General features: G+C 37.9%; 1 protein-coding gene across 5 annotated transcripts in view; it reads right to left on the bottom strand.

Moving 5' to 3' along the window:
• ATXN10 (ataxin 10) overlaps positions 1–27,744 on the bottom strand; it is a 112,152-nt gene that overhangs the window by 63,209 nt on the left and 21,199 nt on the right. For 3 of the 5 annotated variants that reach the window (XM_062634933.1, XM_062634931.1, XM_062634935.1), the window contains 4 exons: positions 21,954–22,050; positions 20,383–20,547; positions 8,400–8,480; positions 2,765–2,930 (listed from right to left, as the gene is read on the bottom strand). In XM_062634933.1, the coding sequence (XP_062490917.1) occupies positions 2,765–2,930; positions 8,400–8,480; positions 20,383–20,547; positions 21,954–22,050 (509 nt within the window). The remainder of the gene's footprint in view (positions 1–2,764; positions 2,931–8,399; positions 8,481–20,382; positions 20,548–21,953; positions 22,051–27,744) is intronic. The other 2 variants (XM_062634932.1, XM_062634934.1) reach the window with 2 other exon arrangements.

The following is a 27,744-nucleotide window of genomic DNA, read 5'->3' as shown; positions in this document are numbered from 1 at the left end:
TAGTTTAATATCACAGATGTTGCCTACAGCATTTTTAATTACAGACTCTACATGCGCGACTGCATTTTTTTTTTTTAAGCACAGCTCTTATGCAAAACCTAAGATATTTATATAATTGAGAAGTTGGTGCAATTTTTTATAAGAAAGTTAACAGCTTTATGAATTTAAGTTGGAAATGCTCTTTACCCATAGCAAATATACATTATGAATACATGTATATACACAATAGGCATACACAAACACTTTCTAATTTTGTCACTGCTCTCCATTTATTCAGCTATTGTGACTTGCAGCTTGTACTTTGTGCTCATCAAATGATCCACATTTCCCACCAAATAGTGATACTCAACTTACCATACATCATGTTTACGTGAAAGAAGAATAAAAAGTCAGTGTCAAGCAGGGCAAGTCCTACAGTAATACCCTCAATAATACTGTCCCAGCACCTTCAAGTTGGACAGAGACCTCCTTTGGCTGGGCACAAACAAAATGTTTTTTTCCAAGAACTGAAGCCACAGAATACTTAGAAAGTAAACACATCAGAAAAAGAAAAAAGGGGGAGGGAGAGGGGCAGAAGGGAAGAAGAAAAGAGAAAAAAAGAGCGTAAAACAGCGTGGCACAGGGAAAGCTGGAGCTGTCTCAGTATATGTCCTCCTACTGCCAAGCTCAGACCTTTTCCAGAAGCAGTCAATGAAGTTTTCTAATATAACTTAGACAAAGCAGTTGTGGTGATGGGGGGAACCTGTGCTTCTTGGACAGATAAGAAGACACAGTGTGTTGGTTGTGTTGTTGTTTGGTTTGGATATCTGGGGAAGTCTTTTATGCATCCAAATATCACCTCTTCATAAAATGATTTGTAATATATTTCCGTAACACCTCTCAACATACATATAAAACTCTTGTGCCCATTTAAAAAATATAATTGTGAAGCACAACACTGTGTAACATTACCATATAAAAACATTTAAAGATCAGCATTTTTTCACTTTGGTAGTAAAATAGTTATGACACCCATTCTCGACAGTTTCTACAAATAAAACTATTACAGGTTAATTTTGTTTTAACAACAAAATGCTTCTGATTACATGTATATTGGGTAACACAATCTCAACATACTGCTGTGGTCACTCGGCAAGATAGAAGTTAGAAGTGACTCTTTAAAACAATGTATTTTAAAATATATTATTAAGAAAATGTTAATTACACTTCTGAAACTAACCATGATTAATCAGTGACTAACTAATTCTACCTTTGACAAAAACACATTAGATTTCTCAGGTTTTTTGGCTAGTTGTCTTAAAAGAAAAAAGAGCTCACCCCTAACTCAGCTGAAAACATTAAAACTTTATCTATATGAGAGGGATCAGGAATGGAGACCAATATGATCTGACACTGCCTGCTGATAATACGATGACCTAACACAGCACAAATAATGTCATTGCAAGTTAGGTGCAAGTTGCTTCCTGTTTTCCCAAGGGCATTGTTAGATCTTCAAACAACTTACTGAAAGCAAGAGTAAAAATAACACCAGATTATTTGAACAGAACTCTACCCTTAGATGGCCTAAACCTCCTTATTGCACTATATGGTATGGCAACTAGCCAGCAATTCTTGGATACTTCATAAGGCGGAAATAAAACAAGGCCATCCAGGACTGAGCTCTGCACCAGAGGTTCCCAAAGTGCAACCCACAAACCATCTGTGATCCATAAAAGCCTTCTTATTTAGCTGGCAAAGGGACTTCATTGTGGCCGTCCTCAACAGAACCAGTTCATTAAGTCTGAAGCAATAACAAATTTCTTCCATGTGGACTGGAGTTGGGGCAAGTGTCTGGGTGTTGAGGAGACAGGAGCCATCTGCCACTAAGAGCTCAGCAAACTCTGCAACTTGATGCTGTGGATGCTAGCTGGTCCCAGGACTGACACCTTGTCAGAGCCTTGCAAGATCCATGGAGCCCCGATCATTGGGAAACAGGGAAGAGCCATGAACAAAAGCCTTGCTTTCAGGGAGGATCACTACACATTTCAGACAATGCCCCTGCACTAAGCCAATCACACACACACCACAGCTCTCTACAATCAGAACTTGATGTTCCAGGTCATAACAGAGCAGGAACATCTGCCTTACAAGTAGTCAAATGCAGTTTCTAGTATTTGGGACCTTAAGGATGCATTAATTATCAAGCTATCATCAGTTATTTAAGTTAAAACAGAACAATAACCAACCATCACATTAAAGAAAAAACCCTCCCCAAACCTAAGATTCACTTACTTTAGTACTCCTAGGAAAAAACAAACAAAAAAAGCATCTACTTCATTTTTACACCGATTTGGGGGAGAGGAAGAGAGGAGAAGAGAAAAAAAAAAAAAGGAGATGCTGTTTCTCACCTATAAATAAGATAAATATTTTAAGTCTTGATTCATATTTGAATAAAATCTAATTCACAACCCAAATAAATTATACAAGGATAGAAGGGATCCTTAGTAAGAACATAATAAAACATGCAAACATGTCACAACTCTAACATTTTTAAAATGTTGAGATCTTTAACAATGTGGTAGATTTATTTCTACCTCAAAATATTATTTTCAAACCATATTCTTTGTCATCCTCAAACTATAAGCAAAATTGGGCTGCTGTTTATAGATTCTACTTTGAATTCCACCAGTGTTTTCACAATATAAACTGGAAATGTACACAATTGCCACTTGGGTAGTAGTGGCAACGAACACTCTAGTACTATAATGTTCTTCGTCAGACATACCTCATCATCTGCATCTTCTGCAGAAGTTAACTTGAGCACAGCTTCGTATTTCTCTTGGAAACACCCTACAAGGAAGTCAGCATGTCTCATGAACACATTCATTTCTTCACTGGTATGTAGGTTCTTCTCACATACATTCACCATCATCAGCTCTAACAAAGTAACCCTAGAGTCAGAAAACAGAAACTGGTTAATCAAATTTCCTAAGCCATACAGAATTATCAGCAGAAATCAGCAGATACTGTTGCTAAAAAATATACAATTAGTATGCCAGTAACAGTTGATTTTAAAAAATTAAAAGTCTTATGAACACTGATCGATGGTTTATTTCTGCACACCATTAATTTAATTCATCATTTAATTAATACTATTTGGCCAGACAGTGAAGTCAATATTTTTTTTTCAAGTCTATTTCAATTTGCAGTTTCTTATGTCCTAACAGCACTGACTGCGTATTCTGTATGCCTAAAATTTCCACCAAAACAACTCTTAAAAGCTGTTAAGTTCAGCAAAATAAACACAGACTATTTGACAGCTTCCATTGAAAGTAACACTTTTCACAGCCCTTGACTTGCACGCAGTCTTCTCCCATTCTCCTCCCCGAGCCCAAACAGATCATGAGCAGAAACAGGGAAAATAAAAGTTGATATGCACAGTCTGTTCTTTACAGTTGTTTTATAATTACCACTAGATGGACTACAGTAAATCCAAGTTACTTCCTCATATACCCAGTAAGAGCTACTCAGTATATTAAACTAGCAAGTAAGTGGATGCATACATAACAAAGCTGCTCTATATAATACATTCTGTCATTTATTTGGAACAGCTTTAATGTAATTTTATTTACTCCTTAATGTTGTTAGGGCAAACAGGGAGTATCTTCTGGAAGCTTGACTTTAATGTGGCAAAGGCCCTCCTATAGTTTCCCAGTTCACCTCCAGCACAGAGGAGCACATGGGTTAGTGAAGTCCCACTGTAATTCTCTCAACCTGAAAGAGCACTATTTATTGAATGAATTCAGGAGCCAGCTCAGAGTTTTCTTTCACTAAAATATTTGCAATTCAGATGGAAGGTCTGACATTTAAACATGTGGAATAGTTCAAATGCTTTTTTCTTCTTTTTTTTTAAATTTACCAAGCAGGTTTTCACAAGGGGAAGAGAAATGTCTTTTTCTGTGGAAAAAGCACGGTCACTGCTTTATTAACCTCCAAGAACCCACCCCTATTAATCACCTAACAGCTACTCAGTTCTTGCTAAACTCAACCCTCAATGTCATCAATACAGCTGCATTAAACAATTATCTGAATGAGGACAAAAAGCTTTTTCAACATGGTAGCACAGAAATACACTGAACGCATTTTTGAAAGGGTGGACTTCAGACAGAAGGCTGTCAAACACTGGTAACCTCTCTCACAGGCTTTGCTTATGTATGTGACGGAGCACTGACACAAAGCAGTTGTTCTGTTTGTTCTGCAGGTTACAACTGGGTACCACACACTTGCCCACCTACAAACTAGGAGTTCATTTATCCAACATCCCCAACTGAATGAAGTCTTTCAGATTTGGCCTCAGACTATGCAAAAATCAAACTAAGTGCACAGATGTGTCATCCATCCCCAAGACAGGGTTAGATTTTACATGTCAATTTTTATCAGCTAAGAAAGCAGGTTGCTCAAAGACTTTACGATTACAGGAATTATTCCAATAAAATATTGTCTCTTATTTAACAGTTCTAGTCAGCTACTGTTGTACCAATGATCTGAGTAATACATGTTTAAAGAATGGCAAACAATACATTTGTAAAGAAGTTGGAGGGTCACTATATATTTCCACAAACTGTATTAGTGAGATGAGATTGTTGTAAATAGGGAAGTTTTCTGTATTACTCTTCCTCTTGTGATATAACTGGGTGCACTTTTAGACAATCATAATTCTTCCAGAGAAATGGGAGTGACATTAAAACACCACCTGTATGGAATTTCTTTTAAAGTTTTCTGTTCTTTTCAGCCATTCATGTCAAAATTCTTTTCCTGAGTTTTCTTCCAGGCACAGCCATTCAGGACATGCCCATCTCTACCCTGAATTTCAAGCAAGTCTTGCCATTCAGCCAACAGTTTCCTGAGAGCAATGCTTTTTGTTCTGGTGCAAGTTCCTTTACACTCCTTTCTTCTATTGTTTCTCTCTGTTTTCTTCCAAGACTTACCCGAATCTTTCCAAGTTAGTTCTCCTACACAATGCAATTTGGTAATTTCTTTTAAACGATCTCAGAACCATTTAGCCATTCAAATGGCAGAGTTTGTTCCTACTTGTTTGCCTACATACAGCTAAATACAGATATGACAAATGTATTGACAGTTTTAGCATGTTTCATCGTGAATCTTTGTAACAGTTCAATATCTAAAATATAATTTTGTGTATTCTACTTACGATTTTATTTCTATTTGGCAATGATCATGCCATGTCATCTTCCTTTTCCTTAGACACCAGTTAGAAAGTCTTTCTGTCATTCTCTTGTGTTTTTTTTCCCCTAGCCAAACTTAAACCAGTTCTTCCAAAAGCTGACCAAACTGGCAGGAACTTAGAACTAACTCCTGTAAATTATTTGCAATCATCAGTAAAACACACTGCTGTCTCCTACAGTCTGCAAATAAACCACAGCAATTAAGTGAAATTTAAATCTGGAAGGTCATTATTAAAAAAATAAAGTGAAGTCCTGCTAAGCCTGTCTAAGAATACTACTGTAAAATTGTAGTTATTTTATTCTCACCAAACAATTTTTCTATCAAGCATGCCTGCTTTATAACCTCTTAGCAAGTGCTATTCTGTGTTTGCGAGCATCACCAAGAACAAAATCCCCCATCCGGTAAGATCGTAAATGTCTACATCATTCACCGAGAACTCTTAACATGAAGTAGCACAAAAGTGAAAACTAAAGATGCAAGTAGTTGAGCATCTTCAAAACACTGATTCAGTTGCTAAGCAGTTGCATTTTAGTTACTATTAAACCAAAACTCCTTCTTAAAAGTGACAATACAGATTAACTCATTTTGAAGGTTTTACAATGTAATTAAGACTATCAAAACATTAACTTATGCTGTCTACACTCAAGGCTAACTTGGATTAAAGCAAAACAGGCTTTTTCTAAATACTTCTGCCAAATACTTGTACACACGTGCAGGGAAATCTCAAATCTGGCAAAGAATTCAAGAATCTAGTTTTCTGGCTCAATACCACAGCCATATGTTTTTGCGATAATCACTTGCAGAGAAACAGCAGGCATTGTCACATCATCATACACTTTTCAAAGCCAGAATACCATTAAAAAGCTGATCATATTATCACAGTTTTTATTTCAGGCCATTTGCAAACTTAGACATGCAACACCAAAGTGCTTAGATTTGCTGGAAATGAAAGAGAGAGTTGTTCAGAAGTCAAGAATTTTATTTGAATTGAAAATTCAGATTCCAGATCCACTTCTACAACAAGAACTACTTCATGGCATTCACTACGGCCAGTGTATCACAAATGCACTAGATTTCAATTACAGGAAATACCCTGAATAGTGCGAATACTGTGAATAGTGCAAATAACTGCGGTTATGCAACTGCATATACTTTGGTTATCTAAGGCAACTGCCAACTTCAAGAGTCACCACGAAGGTACGTATTCCCAAACTTTCTCAGCATAGTTAATTTCATTTCAGTAAATATATTTAAAGTAAGTGTATTTAATGTGCACGATACTGAGAGTTACCATATATTCATGAGTGCAAACTGCTTTCCCCAGACACCTCAATACCACATCTGTCCTTTCTTCGTTTATATGACTTGGTCAGCCCTATTGGACACCCAGTGCGGCAACTCTTGCGGTGAAGGCTCCTTGTCTCGTTTTGAAACAATGAATTCCCTATGCTTTGGTTTATACAGTTACTTTTTCGTCCAGTTAATGACAGTCAAAATGTTTTTATCTAAATTGGATTTGTCTCCTCATATATCTCAAAAGAATGCATTCTTAAATATGCTAACACTACATGGGAAGATGCCACGACAGGGTTTTCTTCTACAGCTCATATGCAAAAGGACTATTTCTATACCACTTACTTCCATATGTTTGACAGTAAATTAAGCAATATCAAATTCGTATTAAACTGTATTGTGATTTATGCTTTTGAAAAACGTAATGAAGTTTACTTGTTTTACAGAACTCTTGGGATTTACAGCAAATTCAGTGAATATGCTGCGACTACCCAGCCTGCATGTGATCATCCGTATGATGCCTACACCAAAAGCCTTTCTGTAGAGGTAGCAAATCACCCTCTATAGCATGGTGCATGCAACAAATCCAGCTGAGACCTTTCTAGAAACTGATTACATCTATTACTTCAAGTACAACTGAAAACCTAACCCAGTCCTGGCTGTCCCCAGGGGATTAAGAAAACATACAAACTGCCATCTATGACATCTCACAAAGGGATTAAACCTGGCTCATTCATTTAAAGCATTCTTTCCCTCTAAATGGTTAAGGAGCCCCTACTTCCAGGCACAATAAGCCCACAGCTCATATTCATTTCCATTTGGTCAGCCTGCATAAAGGAAGAGGACAGTTATTTCCCTCCTTAGCATTCCCATGCTTATACATCAACGCTGTTTGATCTATGGTTTTCAACCTATCATATATTCTTTAGTTGCCTGCCACCCCTTTTGCTTCTTTCTAATCTCTGATCAGTGTCTGTACCCCCATTTGTAATAACACTGCCCTTAGTCACAGGAAAAAAAAACAACAAAAACCAAACCAAACCAAACTGAACAACCTCCCCCCAAACCAGGAAAAAACCTCCAACATTAAGGGGCTGCTTTGTTTACTGCTTTGTCTTTCACCTGGGAATACCATAGGGGGAACTCTGAGTTTCTCTGGGTCAATGGGGAACAAAGAAGCTATATTGACTGCATAAACAAGATGACAAGATCTTCAAGCAGTTGGAGGAGAAGTAGAATTATAGTACAGGATTTCCAAAAATTTATCTTCCCTAACCTTTGATTAAAGCAGTTGCAAATGAGCATTTTCCCAAATACGGCAAGGGCCATTTCCCATTAATTCAGCATATATTTACAGAAACACTTGAAGGAAAACTAGCTAGTTAAAGCCTTTCATGTTTTTATATAGTGGAAATACTGAAAGATTAAGTAATAATGGGCATCTGCATATCTGCATTTTTTAGGTTCTGTTAACCAGTAGGAGACACATTTCCAACTTTAGTAAAGGCTTCCTTTAATTTCTTTTAATTACAACAGGCGTACAAACAGTTGAGGATATTTCAAATACAGCTGTAAAACACTGCAGGGTGTGGTGCTCTTATGAAATCAAGACACAGGCATGAAATCTTGACTTTTTTTTTTTTTGAATATTTCTTTACCAAGTAATGGCGCCAACCTGGATTCTGCAACCCTACATAAATCACTCCCAGTTGTGGCTAAGCTGTAATGTTAACCAACCAATTTAAAACCATTACTGACATAGAAACATGTATTTAGAGATTTTGTGCCAACTATGAAACCACACAGTTTTTCAATCATGTGAACAGGATACTCTATATGGAATGCTAAATACTAAAAGCCACATTGGTTTTTGGGGTTACCTTTCTTGATTGCTCAGTTTGGCATAGAGGGCTTCTACCAACTCTGGACATTTCAGCAAATAGTCTGTAACAATCATGAACCTAAAGAGGGGGGGGAAAAAAAAAGTGTTACTGGTGCTACAAAACTCAGCATCTACATTTACTCCAAATGGCATCAGTTATTTTATCCTGTTGATGACTGGGTTACGTGCTTCCGGTCCTCCTTGCTAAGGGATAGCAATTGTCACAAAATAATTGCGTGTTGTCCTGCAGCATCTTTCCTAATACAGCAATGGTCATTTCCCATCAATTCAGCACACTCAAATGCTTGAAGGAAAGCTAGTTAGGGTCTCTTGCCAGTTAGGCACACCACAATTTAAATAAAATACTCATCTAATTGTTTATGCATATCAGAAAAAAAAAAAAAAAATCAAAGTTCAAGCTTGAAAACTAGTATACTACTCTTCACAACACTATTTTATGCACACCAAACAGTCAAAAAAATGCCCAAATAATTTCTTATTTAAAAAATTCTAGCAAAACATCAAACCAAATGGAAACTTGTCAGATGTAAGGCAGCAAAATGCTGTTCTCAACTTATAAAAATATAGCCTTGTCTCCTTTTGTAATAGAACCTAAGCTGATAACCAAATCTAACTCTTTGCTCTATGAGGCACAGAGGTATGGTCAGCCTAGCCTTACCCCACCCACCAGTATTTACAGTGATCAATTTCCCAAGAACCATTCACAGCGGTCAATAGCAAATGCTAGTCATTTATTTTCAACACAGACATGTACCTTTAGCATTATGGGAACAACAAAGTATGTAAAAATATTTTACTCTTCAAAATACACTCCTAGGAGTACTGACAGCATTATATATGCTGCATAGGTATATGCATACGAAACAACGCATTTTTAAAGCAGCATGTCTACCTATTAAATATAAATACAGGTCAGATCTCAGAGCATCCTCTGAGCTGATTAAACTACTGAAAAGATATAGCTAAAATAATACGAAAACCAAGTGATTTCAATATTCCCTCCACTTTCTCCCTACTTTTCACTTTGCTGACAGCCTTTTATTTTCTGTATCCATAACCCACTACACAGCTAACAGGAAGATCACATAGAAGAGTTCCAGCTGCAGTGAAGTATTTTTTGGATGCATACTCAATGACAACTGGGGAAACAGGAGAACAAGAGGTCCAAAAGACTAATAGCTATTATATTTTTAACGGTAACTGCGGACTTAGCCAGCATCTGGTTCAGTTACTGTAAACTAGACATTTTTAAGAGAAGGAGGGATAAAAGAACATCACAAAACAGCTTTTATTTTCTTAACTGATATTTGTAAACACTTTCAAGGAAAAAGAAAAAAAGTACAGGCATAGGGAATCATTAACATAAAATTGTCATTCTGAGCAGTGTAGTACTGATTCAAGAGTTTCTCAACACAAATTTGGACTTGCAGAGTTCCCCAAAGTCAAAAGCACAAATGTATTCCAACTGAGCAGCACAGACTCAGCCATAACAACTGAATCAAGCCATCAGCAGGCTAGTCAAGTCGAACGCTTCTGCAGTTCCTGAACCAACAATTCATTGCATACAAGCCATCCACAGTTCAACCTTCAGAATGATAACAACTGACTTTTATTTTTCAAAGATTTGAGTATAAGCAAAAGCTTTTATCTGGACAGGTAAAAGAAAAAAGCATAATAATCAGAGCTGTGCAGAACATAGTACTCAGCCTCATATATTATAAATTTCAGCTGACAATGAAGTATGGAGAAAGTGCATATAAGGAGACAATCTAAACCTCAGTTTTTCAATTTTGCAGTTGAGACTAAGAATTTCAACCTTAATTTTCATAACTTTATTTAGAGGAAATCTTCTTGTCCATTTGCCTTGCAGTTAAAAAGTGATCAGTAATTATCTCAAAAAAAAATAGTGCTACTAGGTGCACATTAGTGATTACTATTGCAAAGAAGACAACCTGTATTTTAGTTATTACTTGGGTCTACATTCTTGTATTTATTCACGCACATATTTCACGTTCTGTGGATTAGACTTCTACTGCTTGAGGAGCTTGCAGTATTTCAGAATAAAGTTTCTGCTTATAAAGGAGCATAGACTTCTCTGTGTGCTCCTTACCCTTTTATTTCATGACATGATGTTACATCTCAGAAATTTCGCTTCTGCATTTATGTTTCTCTTTCATCTTAGCAACTTACCTCATTACTGCATGATGAAGAATACAGCAGTAGCATATTGTAAAAGACCATCACCAAGAGATAACAGAAGAATTAGTAAAGGAGTAAAGCACTTTCAACTCTTGCTACCATGGCCAGAAATTCTGGTGGTAGCTAAGCAAGGATGCAGAAAATTAAATCTACTGTCTTTAGTCCTCAGCTCTCCTGTTTTTCATTTAAGGCAGAGGAAAAGAAGAAAAGTAGGCCATCCACAATTCTGAACTAAAAGAAGACATTCAGTTTTGGGTTACTGACTGAATATGGCATGTCAGATGCACACAAAAGGCTTTGGTAGGAGATTTAAACTTTCTTTGGGGCCAACAGCAGAACTACTGGGATAAACTGAGGACCATAGTAATTTAGTGAAGGAAATGGTGAAAATTAAAGTTGTTATGCAAGCGTAACACAGTAACAAATGAACAGTGTTAAATATGCCAATTTTCTTGACTTTTAAGAAACTGTCTGGCTAAAAACCTAAAAAAAAATCAAGTGCTTACACAGTAGGTAAATACAGGAGGAGATGTTCAGTTCAAAGACTTCACAATAGCACAAGGGCTGCATTGTACCAAACTGAACTTGAGAAGCAGCCAAGATGAAATGGTATGAGCTACATTTGTGCTCAGTTTATTCCAAATGACCACTAAGCTTGCTACAATCAAAGCCTGGTGTAAGCAATCAACTTTATCATCAAATGTAATACTCCATATTAAGTTAATTTGATCCCATTAGCAAGTTTTGAGAAGTGTCCTTGGTCTCAGAATATGAAGAAGAAAACCCCCACAAATTTTTTAGAAGAAAGAAAAACACATGGTGATTCTCTATTTGAACAGCAAACTTCTCTTCCAATCTCAAAACCAAACATATTTTTCACCATCCTACAATAATGCCACTCTATCCAAAATATTTAGTAAGAATAAAAAAGTCATTTTTGTAGTTTCAGAAACAAATGTCACAAATCATACAAATTTTGAAGTAAAAAACCCACCACAATTTAGATACCTAACCTTTCAAAGCCATACTGCCTGCGTTTTAAGATGCCAAAAGAGCAATATGCCTTATGCAGAATTGTTTGGAACTAGAACATACTTCAGAAACAGATATATTTTGGTACTTCCACAAGAATGCAAGCAGTTTATCAACTATTTAAAAAACAATTACAAGTACAAAGCTATTTATTAAACACTGGAATACATGTGTTGTCACAAAGACCTCTAGAAACTAGGAAATTCACCCTACTTGAACACCAGCACTCCTCGCTCAAAAGAATAAGGAAACACATTTCCATGTTTAAACGGATACCCATATATCACGCATCACAATAGTTCTCTCCTGAGCTGAATCAAGCAAAACAGTGAACATCCTTCCATCTTCAAAAGGCATTACCCATAATGAATGCATCTTCCTTACAGGCCCTGATACGGTCCACTAACTAAATTCTCAGGTCTAGAAAACTGAGTTCAGATTACCTGTAATATTTTGCTGATTCAGAAGACAATCCCATTCAGTTCAAAAGGCAGTAGAAGACTTATTTTTATTTATGTGTGAAGTGCAAATAATTATATTGTTTTGAAGAGCTACCGGGGGGGGGGGGGGGGAAGAAAATTATTTCCTGCTTCCCCCATCCATAAAATATGCAAGAAGAAAGAGGTGACAAGATAAATAAATATGTAAGGCTGGGCTTTGAAAGACTGAGGAAATCTGTGCCAGTACACTGCAATTGCAAAGAGAAAGTAGAAGCTACTCAGATCTCTACAATTAAAGAAACTTTTCCAATTGTCAGTACTATTTAAAACCACAGTTGAACTTGGAACCTGCAATGTAACTCCAATTTTCCTGGAATTAAAAATAAGAATTACTTTCTGGAGGGTAGAAGAAGGGGGCAGGGGACACCCTAAATTGTCAGAGTGAAGAGACAGAGTTGCCAGCCCAAAATGAAAAAGAAAAATAAAGAAAATGGAAAAAAAAGTAACATTTTCTGTTTTCTCCACCACATGCATACCAATTAAGCAACAAGCACTCCACTGAGGAGTTCCATCTTTGCTTTTAAATCTGTGCCCATGGGCGAGACTCCTTGCCACAGCAGAACTAGTTTCTGTCCACACTTCTTTCCACTTTCCATAAGCCAGGACAAAATAACCAAAGGCAAAAAATGGGGAGGGGGAGCCCCACAGCCTAATCTTTACAGTCATCATTGAGCTGTGGTTTCCAAAAGAGAAAGTGGATGTTCAGAAAATCTTACTTCCTATGCCAAACAGTTGACCACACTCTTAATATCGTTTTTCTGGAAGCCAAAAGGCGTATTATGCCTCTTATTTTAAAATGGAGGATTTCTGTTCCTTGCTCTTCAGGAATCAAAAATACAACCTGCTTTTCCTTTCCATAGTAGCAACACTGCCCCATGCACACACTTGGAAAAACTGATGACACAAGCTATACTCTCATCTCTAATGGAACCACCAAAGTATTTCTTAAATAAACAGCTTTTAGAATACACATTGGTCTCGGTTAAGATAAATTATAATGTAATTTTGTACTACTTTTTCCTAATTATTTTACAAAACACATATGTTTGCAGGTTCAATATTCTAAAATAGATCTCGTGGCATTCTGTGCCGGTTTCTCTTCTAAATACAGTAGCTTCTAAACTGTGTGACACACTTTTCTGCTGTTGATTAATACAAATCCAAAAGGGAGCGGATGTGTGGGAAATGTAGAGAAATGACTTTTTAAAGGCTTCACAATTTTCCAGAGCCTAAGGCATAGCTCTCTGCATGTTTTAAGGAAAAGCTTTTAGTGGGAAAAAAAAGAAAAAAAATAATTAATGGCAGTGCTTGGAAAGCCTTTTCAGCATACCGCACATACAACATGGGAATCAACACGCCAGAAGAAGTAATTCAGCATACCCATTACAAAGCTATACTGGAAAGATGGAAGATACAGAGAATATAGTTTATTGCCACACAAGTGCATGAAAACCACACCCATCCCTTTGAATAGAACAGAAGATGGAGCGTAGGGGTGAAGGAAGCAGAACCAAAAGATGCATAATGCAGAAAGACCGATTATAATTGTGATCATAAGCAGGGCAAGATGGAAGCAACAGATCATAACCAAACCTGAAAGGGGAAGCCTATAGTAAAGGACAAGGTCTCAGAACTAAAGACAGGACAGGAATGGCCACTCATGCACCATTCCTGTAGCAGCATGAAAGTTTTTTACCAAAGTCAGAGGGTATCAATTCTGAAGCTAATAGCCTAGACAGTAGCTGCATGATGGAAAGACCAACACATTTTCTAGAAGACAACCGCACAGCAAAGAACCATCAAGGAGATAAGATCGTTTAATTAGTGTATGCCATGAATCATATCCAAGAAAGGAAACGAACTTGTTTCTGCAGAGCCAGCTTCTTTGGAAAGACCTGCAAGAATATACTGTAACATCATACTCTTAAAACTTTCTGAGAGCAGCAAGCTCTGGGCACTCCTCACAAGCCCAACTATAGATCAAAACATTCAGGACAAGACAGGTAAGTTTCAACAGCTTTCAGTCCTGAAACTTCCAGTTTCTTCTTGCTCTAAGATTTTAGCCAAGAGCTACAAAACAAAGGGGTATACAGCCAGTCAAGCGATGTTTTGAAGAACCTCAGCTGGAGCTACACAATCTGCCTCCTCAGATCAGTGCTCTCGGGAGTGAGACCAGCAGCAGCAGCAGCAGCAGATAGTTCTTATTATTCAAGATTACCAGATTGCTAGCCTGAAACAAGTTCAGGAGCTGTGTTAACTAGAAGTTTAGAAGCAGTTTAAGAATACCTTGTCTAATATATGTTAATTAATACCACCTAAAAATGCCACTCGGCATCTAGCATTAAACATAGCAAAGGCAGCAGCATCAAAAAAAATCTTGGAGCAGTTTAGAGGATAAAGCTCCTACAAAGAGAAAGATGAGGAAGTATCAGTGCAAGAGAGTATTTATTGTGTGAATTACATTCTGCAATGCAACTTTACAGATTTCAGAGACAGAAGCATTTCTGATGCTCACAAGTAACCACAAGCTTAATGAAATTAGCTTTCAGACCATCTGGTCTGGATAAACAGGTATGATCATATAAGGACTAAAAATAAAATCTGTCCAGGGCATTCCTTCTAGAACTGACTTCCTTCTTAAATTTATTAACTATTTCTTAGCTCATAGCATACAACAGAGAAGACTTAATGAAAACTGTATCACTCAAAGACACGCTTAGGTGTGCATCCCAGCACTGTAACCTTCCTTTCTTCCATGTTCTGAGGCAGTTTGTTACGCTGCCCATCTACAAACACATTTTCAAAATGCATCAGTACTTACAGTCTCAATCTCACTATGCTGATATGCAAAATAGCCGTCCTCTGTTTCACAATCTGTTAGAAAGCATGTGTCTTGTCTTTCCATCACTGATTAGATTCAGAAGTCACTGAACTGAGGCCTTAGCTCCCATAACCCACCCCTCTCAGGAAGCATGGCCAACATTTCAGACATTCCCTCTTCACTGACAGGAGACCCTTGTCTTCTACCAAACATCTCGTGACTTGAGAAGTAGGCAGATGTTACAGGAAAATTCCAGAAAGCTATGTCCGCCTTTAAAGATGCTTCCTCTGCTCTCTTTAACTGGGAGAGGGGTTTATGGCAGACAACAGAGGAACTGCAAAAGGTCCACTACCAACAGCTGCTCCTAAAAAAGGAGCCCTGAGGAACTGCTCAGAATAATCTCAGATTTCCTCTGACAAAATCTCCCTACAGAACTGCTGCAAGACTGAAGGGAGAAGCCAAAGGCGTCACACTTGGAAAGAACTTCCTCCTGAACTTTCCCTAAGGACTTTTCCAACTTGGAGACTTGGACTTTAAATACGAATATAGGATCACAGAGGACGAATTGCCAAAAAAAAGATTTTAAAACATGTGCTTGCTTTCCTGTGATGGGTGAAGAGTAGATAACCCAACATGTACTAGCTGAATGGACTAGTGAGGACCCCATGGGAGAAACTACAGTTCAGTCAATGAACTTAAACCCAAATATTTGTTCTGGATGTCCTCTCTCTGTCCTAATGGCTCATGGCAGCAACTGCAAAAATAATTTGAGCATCCTAAGTGTTTATTTGTGGAATTCATTGGATACAAACTTAGAGGCGCATTAAGTCATAAATTTCAGTGCACAATAAAAGGGAATAAAATATTGAATAAAGTTTTGCCTATAACCAGAAGTCACCTGGTTATTCAAAGAAAGATTTTCCACACCAGAAAGCAGTGTTCGACAGCAAGAAAGCCCAGCCAAGAGGAATAAACACACGTGGCATTTACTTTTTATTCAGTGTAATATGAAACTGGATGCTCCAGCTGAGAGACGAGAAGGTAGGTAGGAATTAAATAATATTTTTAACTTTAAAAGTAAGAACATCTTAATTCCAGTCATTTATGAGTCCAGCAGTGAGCATAACCTCTGGGAAGAATAGTTTGCATTTCAACTCAGCCATATAATGCCATAACGGACACTTAAAACCGGGAGTGTGCACTTAGCTGGGGCACAAGGGACCCAAATCTTTACAACAGAGTACTGGCTCTATTGCAAATACTGAGGCTAAGCAATCCTAGTGGTATGTACTTCAGTGAGAGCTGAAATACAGCTCCAAGTTTTCAATGAATTGCTGACAAAATATTTTTTCTACAGTCCAGCCAGAGAGGCAACCAAACCTTAGCTTCTAATTCAGAAGAAAAAGGACAGAAATCTTGTTAACACGCTTTTACCTGACTATATCTTATGCATGCTCTTCTGTATAAGAAAGTACTGTAGTTCTTCAGTGAGGGTAAATAAAAAGTGCTTTAGTAATGGACCAAGAACTTGTTCCAATGAAGAAGAGTATACGCAATGATAAAAATGGACACTAAAGCAAGAGCAGCAATACACCAGGGTTCAAATATATTCTCAAAAGCAGCAATGACTGTCTTTCACACACCTAATTGCAGAAAACTGCAACTGATTCAATATCAAACATAATTAATAGAAGGCTCTAATGAAAAATATTATATTGACTACTACTGAGTATAAAATTGAATATAATGACTAGAATATCATTCTAACATCAGCATAAGGCACATGAAAGTATTACTACGCATCAGGACTAACACTAACCCAAGGACAAAGTTTAGGTTTTCACTTCTTGTCCAAAAACCACGTTCTTTCATTCAGGACAAGAATTTTCAGCTTTCATGAGCCAACGTAAATAACATTACTTCTACCAAAGTGAGAAATCCTGTTTACTGTTCACCCTTTCTGTTCATAGCAAAGTGTGTGTCAGGGAGCCATTTCTGGACATGGCCTGCTCTGTTTGATCACAGGACAGAGCAGCATGTTACACTAGTAAATCAAGAGCAGTGAAAAGTTCACAACAGTTTCCTACAGGAAACAGATGCAACATGGCTGGCATCAATAAAGTTTTCCCCTAAATTCAGAGAACCAGCAGAGAAAACTGCTCGAGTAGGCAGAACACAAGAAAGTCAGCACAAGAGCTGGCTAGCTTACTTTGTGCTGCTCAGCAAATGGAAAAAGAAAAGCAAGCAACTAACAGAAGGTATCATCATTATATTACATGACTGCATGCATCCACATTCATCTCTCAGAAAGCCAAGACAAGAAAAAACCTCTTGATAATTAAAAAATAAATTAAAAACTGATTGTTCTACTAACTTTGTAGGCTTCTCCAAACCTTTAACTCCACAGAAATACACCATGCAGTACAGGCTCACAAAATGCACGTATTGTCTACAATAAAAGCATTACATTAGTGTAGCACACTGACTTATGGCTAACTAGGAGAGGGGAGAAAACAAAACAACAACAACAAAAATTACAACCAAATCATAACCAAAACAAGAAAAAAATATCTTTTTTAAAATCACTGTTGCATAAGGAATGGTGCACGTTAGCGGATTTCCTTTGAAAATATGAAAGATAAGCCTCTTGTACTAATCGTTTGCTTTTTTTAATAAGAAAGGATGTGAAAACATTACTTTCTTACCTCTCCCTACACACCAAGTACACCAAAGATACTACACGCATTCTATTGTATAAATATCATAGATTTTGAGGATGTAAATATGAAGAACATACTTTGCCATTTAAATTAGCCTTGGCTATGACAAATATTGGATCACAATAAGAAAAACTAACAAGAGGGCGAAACACACTCTCCAGAATGTGTTTCTTGAGATGGAAGACATAAGAAATACAGCATTAGAAGAACAAATGAAATGAGGGCAAGAAACCGGAGGCAAATGGGTACAAGATCTACAGAGTAACAGAAAAGTCAGCCCCTCTCTAGCAAGGAATTATCTTTTTCACTTTCAAGATAATGCTGTTTGAATACCTATTCAAATACCTTTTGCAATGCACCTTTTAGCTTAGATATTGCACTTGTGAATGCGCTTTACCTGTGATGACTTGAAAATAGTGCCAACATTATTGAAAGATTTCTGTTTAGAATTTGGTTCAAGGTGCCAAGAAACTTACACTACAAGTCATTGGTTTTTCTTTCAGTTGGAAAAACTGATAATAAGCTTTGAGATTTAACTAGCCAATGTTTAAAGAAAATCAAACATTATTTTCTTAATGCCTGGATAATAATCCAATACTTTTTTCTATACTCCCTGTATGAACTCAGCGTTCTGACAGGAATTAGAGGACAAACATTCTGCAACTGCCTTATAGCAGGACTAGTATTATTCTTCTCTACCCATCTCTTTTCCTTCATCATGGTCCTATATCTTGTATAGAAGTTTGCCCCTTGTTAGTTTCAAGACTAGTCTGAAGAGAGACCATTTTCCACTCACATCAAACATCCATAGTGAAGGCAAGACATCTTCCTAGTAACATCAACAGAATGCACTTCAGGCTAGAAAGATTAGGGAAATTAATACCTTGTGTCCTGGGTTCAGCAGTAGCAGTCATTTTTTCTCATCCTTGGTAGCTGGTGCAGTGCAGTGTTTTGACTTTCAGCTCGGGAACAGAGCTGATAACAAGCGATGTTTTGGTTTGGCCAAGGACTTTGTGAGCCTCATGCTCTGCCAGGGAGGAGGGGAAGCCAGGAGGAAGCAGAGACAGGACACCTGACCCAAACTGACCAAAGAGGTATTCCATACCACAGCACGTCATGCCCAGGATGTAACTGGGAGTTAGCCGGGAGGGCTGGGAGACTGCGGGGTTGGAGGAGGTATCGGTCAGAGCTTGGTCGGGCTGGGGGGGGCGAGTTATCGGTCGGCTGGTGGTGAGATGATGTATTCTCTTCCCTTGTTATTTCCTTTATCATTATTATCATTGGTGGTAGCAGTAGTGATCTGTGTTATACCTTAGTTACTAAACTGTTCTTATCTCAACCCGTGGGAGTTGCATTCTTTTCGATTCTCCTCTCCGTCCCTCCGGGAGCAGCGGGAGGGCAAGAAAGTGGGGGAAGTGAGCGAACGAATTACCTGACTGGGTTTAAACCACGACACCTTGGCATTTATTTTGATGCTCCATTTATTCTGCAATTACCTTCAAAATATAAATTTAACACCATGACCACCTCTTCCAGTTCTCCCTGGCTTTCATCTCTCATTCAAAATACATTTCAGCATATCTTTGCTAGATAAAGAAAATGAAGGATAATCAAGATAATTATCTGAAAAGCAATCTTTCACATGTATTTATACTGACAGATGCCAAAACTGAAGACTCAGTTTGTCACTTCTGAAACAGAAGTCTGCTTGCCTAATCCTGAAACTTGGCTTTCTGAAAACTATTTATGTCCTAAGCAAATTGACCTGGTTATGAAAAAAAAAAACAGCCACCAATAATTCTGAAGTCATTTTACAGTACAAAAGCAAACTATTAAATGACAGTTGCTTTGCATTTGATCATCTTAATTTTGTTTGGAGACTTTCCAAGTAACTAGTAAAACCCTGACAAATCTTCCTAATTGAATTTTCAGTTTCAATATGACCTTCAAAAGAATGTTACAAAAAAATACAAACTTTTATCCTCTTGAAATGCATCATCTAAAAAAATAACAGAATGGGTATCCCTGCTGATTCAAGGCAGAACATTTCTCAAATGCGTAACTGATGACAGTATTTACAAGAATGGCCACTAGCAAAACACATTAAAACTCAATGGAGTAAGACCACTGACTGGGTGCTCTTAACTCTATGAAAACGAAACATGTAATATTCACAAATAAAACACCTTCTCTGCCTTGGTATAAAAATGATTGCATGTTGCAGTAGACAACTGATCTGTTAAAAACAAAGAACCCCACCCACGTTTTATGCAGTACTCACGAGCAGCAGTCATACAAGTTTTCCTACCATGACCCAATAACTGAAGTCTGTAAGACTATATTGTGTGCTAACTTTATTTCAAAAATCTACACAAACCAGCACACGAGTATAAATTAGTTTGCACCATTCCATGATTCTAGAGCCCTGTTTCAACAACAACAAAAAAACCCACCATGATTTTAAAATTCCTGTCTATACCCTCAACAAAAATGTAGTCTTATTTTAGCAGCAATCAAAATGGTCAGTGAAAGTATCATGAAAGTTACGTCTGTACCAAATTACTAATTTCTAAGTAGATTTTCATTTACTATTAGTAGTGTCACAAATTTTGACTTTTTAATACAGAGATTTACACCAGAAAAAACACTTAATTTAGAGGGGGCAGGGAATAATCTAAAGATACATACGACCACTCAGACTCCAACTGCTCTTTGTAGACTTTCAGGACATGAAGAGCCACAGTCAAGTTCCCAGGATCCAGTAGTTCTCTCACCTTCTCTGAATTAAGACAGGTGAACAGGACCATACAACAATAGGCAACAATTTTCTTATCACTGCATGTTAGGCACGTCCTTTAAGAGAAAATAAGGAGTTTAGAGAGTAAGTTACAAATGAACATGGAAAAACAAACTAGTGACATTCAGCTTGCCAGGTTGTTTTTCCTTGCTGTCTTTTAGAAAATTATGTGTTTGCTATTGCCTAAGAGGGATAGAAGTTATCTCCAAAGAAAAACATCCAAATTCCAGCTGAAGGTCAAACTTAACCGGCAATTTACAAAACTAATGCTAAATTGGAATTAACTGGAGCTCTAGAAATTGGGTGAAACCATAATAATGATCATCTGCTTCTATTATCATAAGGTACTTCTACATCCAGCACTGACAAGTAGGCTCCAAAAATATGCTCAGAATGATTATCAAATTGAATGGAAGTGCCTTTGTTATTAGCTTACTACAAAAAAATGACCAAACACATCAACAGTATTGTCATACGTCTTCACACAAACACTTACAATATTTCATTACACATATGTAATTGAACCTCCAGGAAGATACTCTGCTAAGGCTGGGAGGGAGGCAGAATCATTAGAATATACAAAGATTATGTCACCTCTGTAGATTCCATAGCAGCAAAGGGAATAAAGAAAAAGGTACGTTCTTGAAAATAATAGAATCATAGAATGGTTAGGATTGGAAAGGACCTTAAGATCATCTAGTTCCAACCCTCTGTCATGGCCAGGGACACCTCACCCTAGACCATGTCACCCAAGGCTGTCCAACCTGGCCTTGAACACTGCCAGGGATCGAGCATTCACAACCTCCCTGGGCAACACATTCCAGTGCCTCACCACCCTTCTCCTTATATCCAATCTAAACTTACCCTGTTTAAGTTTTAACCCATTACCCATTCTTCTATCACTACAGTCCCTTACAAAAAGTCTCTCCCCACCATCCTTGTAAGCCCGCTTCAGATACTGGAAGGCTGCTATGAGGTCTCGCCACAGTTTCTCTTCTCCAGGCTGAACAGTCCCAACTTTCTCAGCCTGTCTTCATACAGGAGGTGCTCCAGTCCCCTGATCATCCTTGTGGTCCTCCTCTGGACTTGCTCCAACAGCTCCGTGTTCTTCTTATGCCGAGGACACCAGATGAGTACAACTACTTAAAAATACCTCTTAAATAAAGCTTATGTTTGAAGCTTCTAATTTGAAATAGAAGTTTTCTTCCCATTTCTCTTAAATGAAATCAATTTACTGTTAGTTTAGAGCAAGCGGTTTTTAAAGGTCCTGACCTCTGTAGTTGACTAACAAAAAAACCATCTACAGGATATGGTCTCAACCATCACATTCTCACCAAAGTTATTTTTCAAAGCTTCATAGTGCTAGTAGAGGCACAACTATCGTGTAGAAAAGATATGAATATAACCACAGAAATTACATTAGGAGAAAAAAAAAAAAACAACAACCCGCATCCATGCTTACAAGAAGAGATCTGGGAAAGCACACTTCCAAATGCTATTCTGGGAATCTCCATTTCCTGCTGCAATGTTTCCAAGAAACTGGAGGCTACAACGAAGAGCTGAAAAAAAAAACCCAGAATATATATTAACAGGAATTCAAAGAACCACTAATAAATTTCAAATAAATGACAAACTTCAGCATCATGGTTGTATACTACAGAATCCATCTCAATTAAGCTTAGGGTGAAGTATTTCACTGCATTTTCTCAATGCATATTTGCATTTTCTCTTCCAATGCAAATAATTTTACGAAGTATTCCAGAATTATACCCAAAACAAATCCAGCTTTTTCCCCAGACTTATAGGAATATCAAACATGGTTTGATCAAACACCTGGCTACTAGTGATTACAAGAATTAACTAACTGTCAAGGTTTAAGACAGACTGACATCAGTGAAAGCCTGGATCTACAGTTAGCACAAACTGAAGCAGACCCATGCTGAACCAGTGGCTGCCACATGGCAGTGGTCATTCTGCCTCTTCCAGATCTGAGGTGGCTTTCTTCCTCTTGTTAAATTAACAAAAATAGGTAGTCTGTCATCACCTGAACTCTGCAAGAGCAGCTTTGCCTGGTGTTAAGAGAGCGCCCCAGGAACCCTCCCTATGCTGGCCAGAGACAGCTTGAAAATTTTGTTGCAGCAGGTACAGCCAGAGCAAGAGAACTGAATCTGTTCACTCTCTACCCACATTAAGTTCTGGTTAGCTGGACAAGTCATTATACAATATGATGATGTGCTCAGTACTTTTTGACTTCTATCCCAGAAAAACTCCAGTACTCCAAATAACTTTACCACCGATTTTAACACTGAATTTAATATGGCAGATTTCTACTACTACTATGAAGGATTTATTCCAGCCTCCTCTCAATACAGACTTAAAATGCAGGAAGATAATATTTCATCATACACATTAATAACCTAGAGTCTGTCAAAAGGCGCAAATTCATGTAAAACAAAAGCTTGAACCCACAGACCTCACAAAATTAAAACACTTTTTTTGGCCCTATTGACAGCTCTCAAAAACCTGGCCCTTATTAATAGGTTGGCAAAGAAACTTAGTATTAAATGTCAAAATGCAGTTTGACAGATATTACAATGAGCAGCCCATTACAGATGAAGGTGGCTGATACTGCCAGGGTCTGCAAATACAAAATTAGGACTCTTTAAAAGGTGCTGGGCCAGCTGGCAGCCAGATTTCCTACAGAGATCTGGGCATATGTCCTCTTGGGAACAAAAAGAAAGCACGTCTAAAATGAGGTCACTTGGGCTTAGGGAATAGTAAGTAATTTTCTTCCATATATATTTCTTAAGCCTGCAGTATGTATATTCTCTCCATAATGCATTTTGAATCATATTCTCCTTTATGCTGTTCTGTCTCCCTGCACATCTGCTCTTTTTTATTACTTTCTGCTTGTCATTATGTTTCCGCTTCTCCCATCCATCTGGTTCCCATCCTGCCGACTCAGAATTTTTCTGAAGGACAGCAAGCATGGGCATGCTACTGTTCTAGCAGATATTTTATGGAAAAACTTCCCTGCTAGAAAAAAGCCAACAAAGCACTAAATCCTAGGAATAGGATATTCTTTCTCTTGGTGAACTCCTCACTTGCTCTGCTATGAGAAAGATCTCTCAAAGGACATGAGGTTGCTTTACCTGAAAGTCGCTTGATCTTTTTCAGCTGTCAATTACCCCTTGGTTATCAGAGCTTATGTTGTCAAAAAAAATACTAATACTACAGCCCGGGGGTGGGGGGGCAGGGAAGGTGGGAATGGGAGAAGTTAAAGATCTTTTAAAAGAAGTTGCTGCCTTGCTATGAACACATTTGCAGTACAATAATAAATATCAACAAATTCTCCATTAACACATTGGAGTCCTAATACTTGTTTTCACAAGTATTCAATTAACACTGCCCTTGTTCAATTGCAATCTCCTGAACAAGCAAGAAGGATCCAGGAAAAGGTCAAGATTCTGTGGATGTACCATGGAAAACAAAACAGTTTCACCTGTAAATGGTTAGTTTTAACCAGTAATAGTTAACATCTTTCTTTTAATTGGAAGATGTAAATCAATATATGGGAAAGCATTTAATCTGAAAGACAAAAGATACTGTATCTGTTCACAAATAAGCAAAAAAGGACGATGCTCTGATAATGCAACGTTTTCCCATCCAATTAATTTTACTTGATGAATCTCAGCCATTCAAAAGATGTGAATCTACAAACACCTGAAGTAATTGAGCTACTGGATACAGATTATATACAACAGGACCTAGCTCACAACCTGTCCAATCAATTCTGTCACAACTACAGTGCAACTGTTGCACTGCTTCTGCAGTGTCTGAACTCCTTTTCCCTATGAAAAGAAAAACTAAAGTAATTCATATTACACAAAACTTAACTAATTTCAAAGTACTTACTGTGATGTCAGGTCAATGACATAGGACAAATATGGCTATACCAGAGAGTGAATATTTATGCTTCAGCTTATATGATCATGGATCTACCTTTGAGAAGCCAGGTCTGCTGGGAGCTGATGAGATTCACCTGGCCAAGTGAGACAAGAGGGTCTTCACCAACAAGCTAGACCAACCTATACTGTGAAATCCCACCTGGAGTACTGTGTTCATCTCTGGGGTCCTCACTACAAGAACATGGACCTGTAAGAACAAGCCCAGAGGAGGACCATGAAAATGGTCAAAGGGGTGGGGTATCTCTCTTATGAAGACAGGCTGAGAGAGCTGGGGCTGTTCAGCCTGGAAAAGAGGAGGCTCCCAGGAGACCGTATTGCAGCCTTTCAGTATATAAGAGGGCTTATAAAAATGATGGATGGAGACTTTTTACCAGGGCCTGTAGAGACAGGACAAGGGGCACTTGTAAACTGAAAGATGGTAGGTTTAGACTGGATACAAGGAAGAAATTTTTAATGATGAGGTTGATGAAACACTGGTACAGGTTTCCCAAAGAAGCTGTGGCTGCCCCATTCCTGGCAGTGTTCAAGGCCAGACTGAATGGCAACTAGAGTAGCTAATTGTAGCATGTTCTCTGTATCCTATCACAGTAGCACCTGCGTCCTTACACTTAAAAAAAGCATCAAAACCAAACAAGCACTACCCAAAACCAAACACTTTCCCCCAACCCCAAATATACACCTGATGGACTTGAAGCATACAAATATCTTACACGCAGTGTTTCTCTCCCACCATTTAACGGATGATTCCAGAAAAAATTGTAATAGCCTAGCACCAAGCTACCAAGTGACAGGAAATAACGATACGAACGTTGCAAACCTAGACTTTGGTATTCATGCTCTAAAAAAAGACACATGCACCCCCACCCCCCCCCCCCTCCCGAAAAATCCAACTAGAACTATTAATTCACAGGAAGGTATACATATGTTAAAAAATGCAAATGCTACAATAAAAGCACTGCATTCCCAGCTATGGAAGTCTCTTCTTAGCATCAATTTCCATGCTTCTATTTTGGTTTTAACTATTGAACTTGACTGCCGCAACTTATGATTCAACTATGCGTAGAAATCTGTAGAATACACATACTGCTTTTCTCCTCTCCAACAATGTAATTGTCCTTACAGCAAAGGCAAGAAAAATCCAAAAGCTGATTAAAACCAACTTACTGCACAGTATACCAGCTGAAACCATTCTGCCATCCACTCAATAAACCTTATGCTTTGTGAAAAGGGGAAGGAAAAGTAACGGAAATAAAAGGAAGAAAATAAGAAGACAACTATTGAACTTTTCCCCTGAAAATGTATGGATCTTTAGGAAGCTAAAAATAACTGCCAGCCATTCCTTCCAGCTGCATTAGCTAGTATTACTACTCATAAGTATAAAAAAATGTCTTTTCCATAGGACTGACCTATTTAACATCTTAAGTCCACTCCCTACCTGCTGGTGTCTATAAGCACTGACTTTAACAAATAATTCTGTAGCTATCAGCACAGCTAAACCTTAATTTTAAAAAAGTTACACTGTGTGTGGTCAACAAGGCTATTTTTAACCTGATGGTCAACCACTGTGAAATTACATTTACTAAGATGTAACTTCTGATACACAGATAGGCCTTAAGAGCTGAATAACTTTTTTCCCCCTTTGAGATATCAGTGGTTACTACAAAAGTAGCATGCTCCTTAGCAAATGCAAATACTCAGGTTTCACAACGAACCTACAGTGGGTTACAGAGAATTCTAAGTTCTACAAAAACAACCTCTTTATACCACAGGACAACCCATACAGGGGAAACAACAACTCTTTTCCTAACGAATTCTGGTACCTAAATGTTTGTCTACATGTAAACTGATCTTTTAGAGTTGCTCAATGCCACCCATGCAACAAGTGAGGCAGCTGATTCTTACAGCCCTGCACAAAGATGCCTTAAATGCACTCCACCAGCTCAGTACCTTCAAAATCACAGCTCCATTTGTTCCTTCCAATCTCTTTTGATCACACACTATGTGAACCAAACTTTAGTGTGTGCTTTTCATTTAAAAATTAGAAAACAAAGTTAGAAGAACTTACTGCTGGAAAGCCTCTATCAACAAGATTAACTACAATTTCTCACCCTCACACACACACCTCCCCCCCCCTTCCCCCCCAGTATTTTTCCTCATTAAATTGCTACACACAACCAATATGTTGTGTAGTCTATTTTGGTTTATTATATTATTATGCATATTATTTGTTCATATTCATACACACTTTTATGTCTTACTTACAGAACATGAGTTTTTTTCCTGAGAGATAATCAGACTTATCTGTCAAACTCTTACTACAATTTCTCTAGGGAAGAACAGGAGCCCATGAACTTGCTCACCAATCACTTTGGCCTCAGTTGCAGAGGCTTACAACAGTCATAAAAAGAGATTTTCATTCTTTTTATTTGGGGTAGACAGCACAGAGATAGTGCAATCCTGTGCCTTTACTGGAGTTACATAGAGATATAAAATAAATGCAATCAAAGCATGTCTTGCAATCAATGTCTGAAGCTGTACAGCATCACTTACCAGACTGCAAACACAAGTCTAGCAAACTTGCATATCTTTTACACTTTAATGCTTTACTAACCATTAAGTACGCATGAAAGACATAGCTGGCGTGCCCCCTCTATACTGGGGGCAAGCACAATGGTTTGCAAGTACTTAGACCAAATCACAGCCTCCCAACAGCATGCACACCTTGTAAATCAGCTATGAGTTTTGCAAACCTGAATTGTAGACTGTGAGCCATTGCACAGACCACCTTTGGTTGTTTGTAAACAATGGCAGAATGTTTTGTGATGTATTGCCATCCCTGGAAAACTATAACCTTCAACTCAGCAGAAGGTGTAGACTTCTATTACTACAAAATGCTAGTTTCCACCACTATCATCCAGTTATTGACTTGTTTCCTTGTGGCTGCAAGTTAAAGCAACTTCCAGTCATAAAAAGAGTTATTTGCCTCTTCACCACCATGAATCATACCACAAATACTGATGAAAATGTATTTTCCTTGGAAAACAGTCTGTCTAGACTGCTCAAATTGAATGTACAATGCATATATGGGCTCTGTCATTTAAAGTTATTAAAATAGTGCTTAGTATTTTATTTCTGTAAATAAAATGAATGTCTAGCTACCGATTATATTTCTGCCTTGATCATACTGCACTTGCTGTAGTGCAGACTAGTAACCCATTTTTACCATTTGTGGAATACCAGGAATGTTGTGTTTAATAAGTTTCTGTTCCCACTCCTCATCTTCTC

This window comes from Pezoporus occidentalis, unplaced genomic scaffold (genome assembly GCF_034315485.1).
Source record: "Pezoporus occidentalis ecotype Australia unplaced genomic scaffold, CSIRO_AGI_Poc_V1 ctg44, whole genome shotgun sequence".
In the NCBI taxonomy this organism is placed as follows: Eukaryota; Metazoa; Chordata; class Aves; order Psittaciformes; family Psittacidae; genus Pezoporus; species Pezoporus occidentalis.
This window is presented reverse-complemented; position numbering and strand designations above follow the sequence as displayed.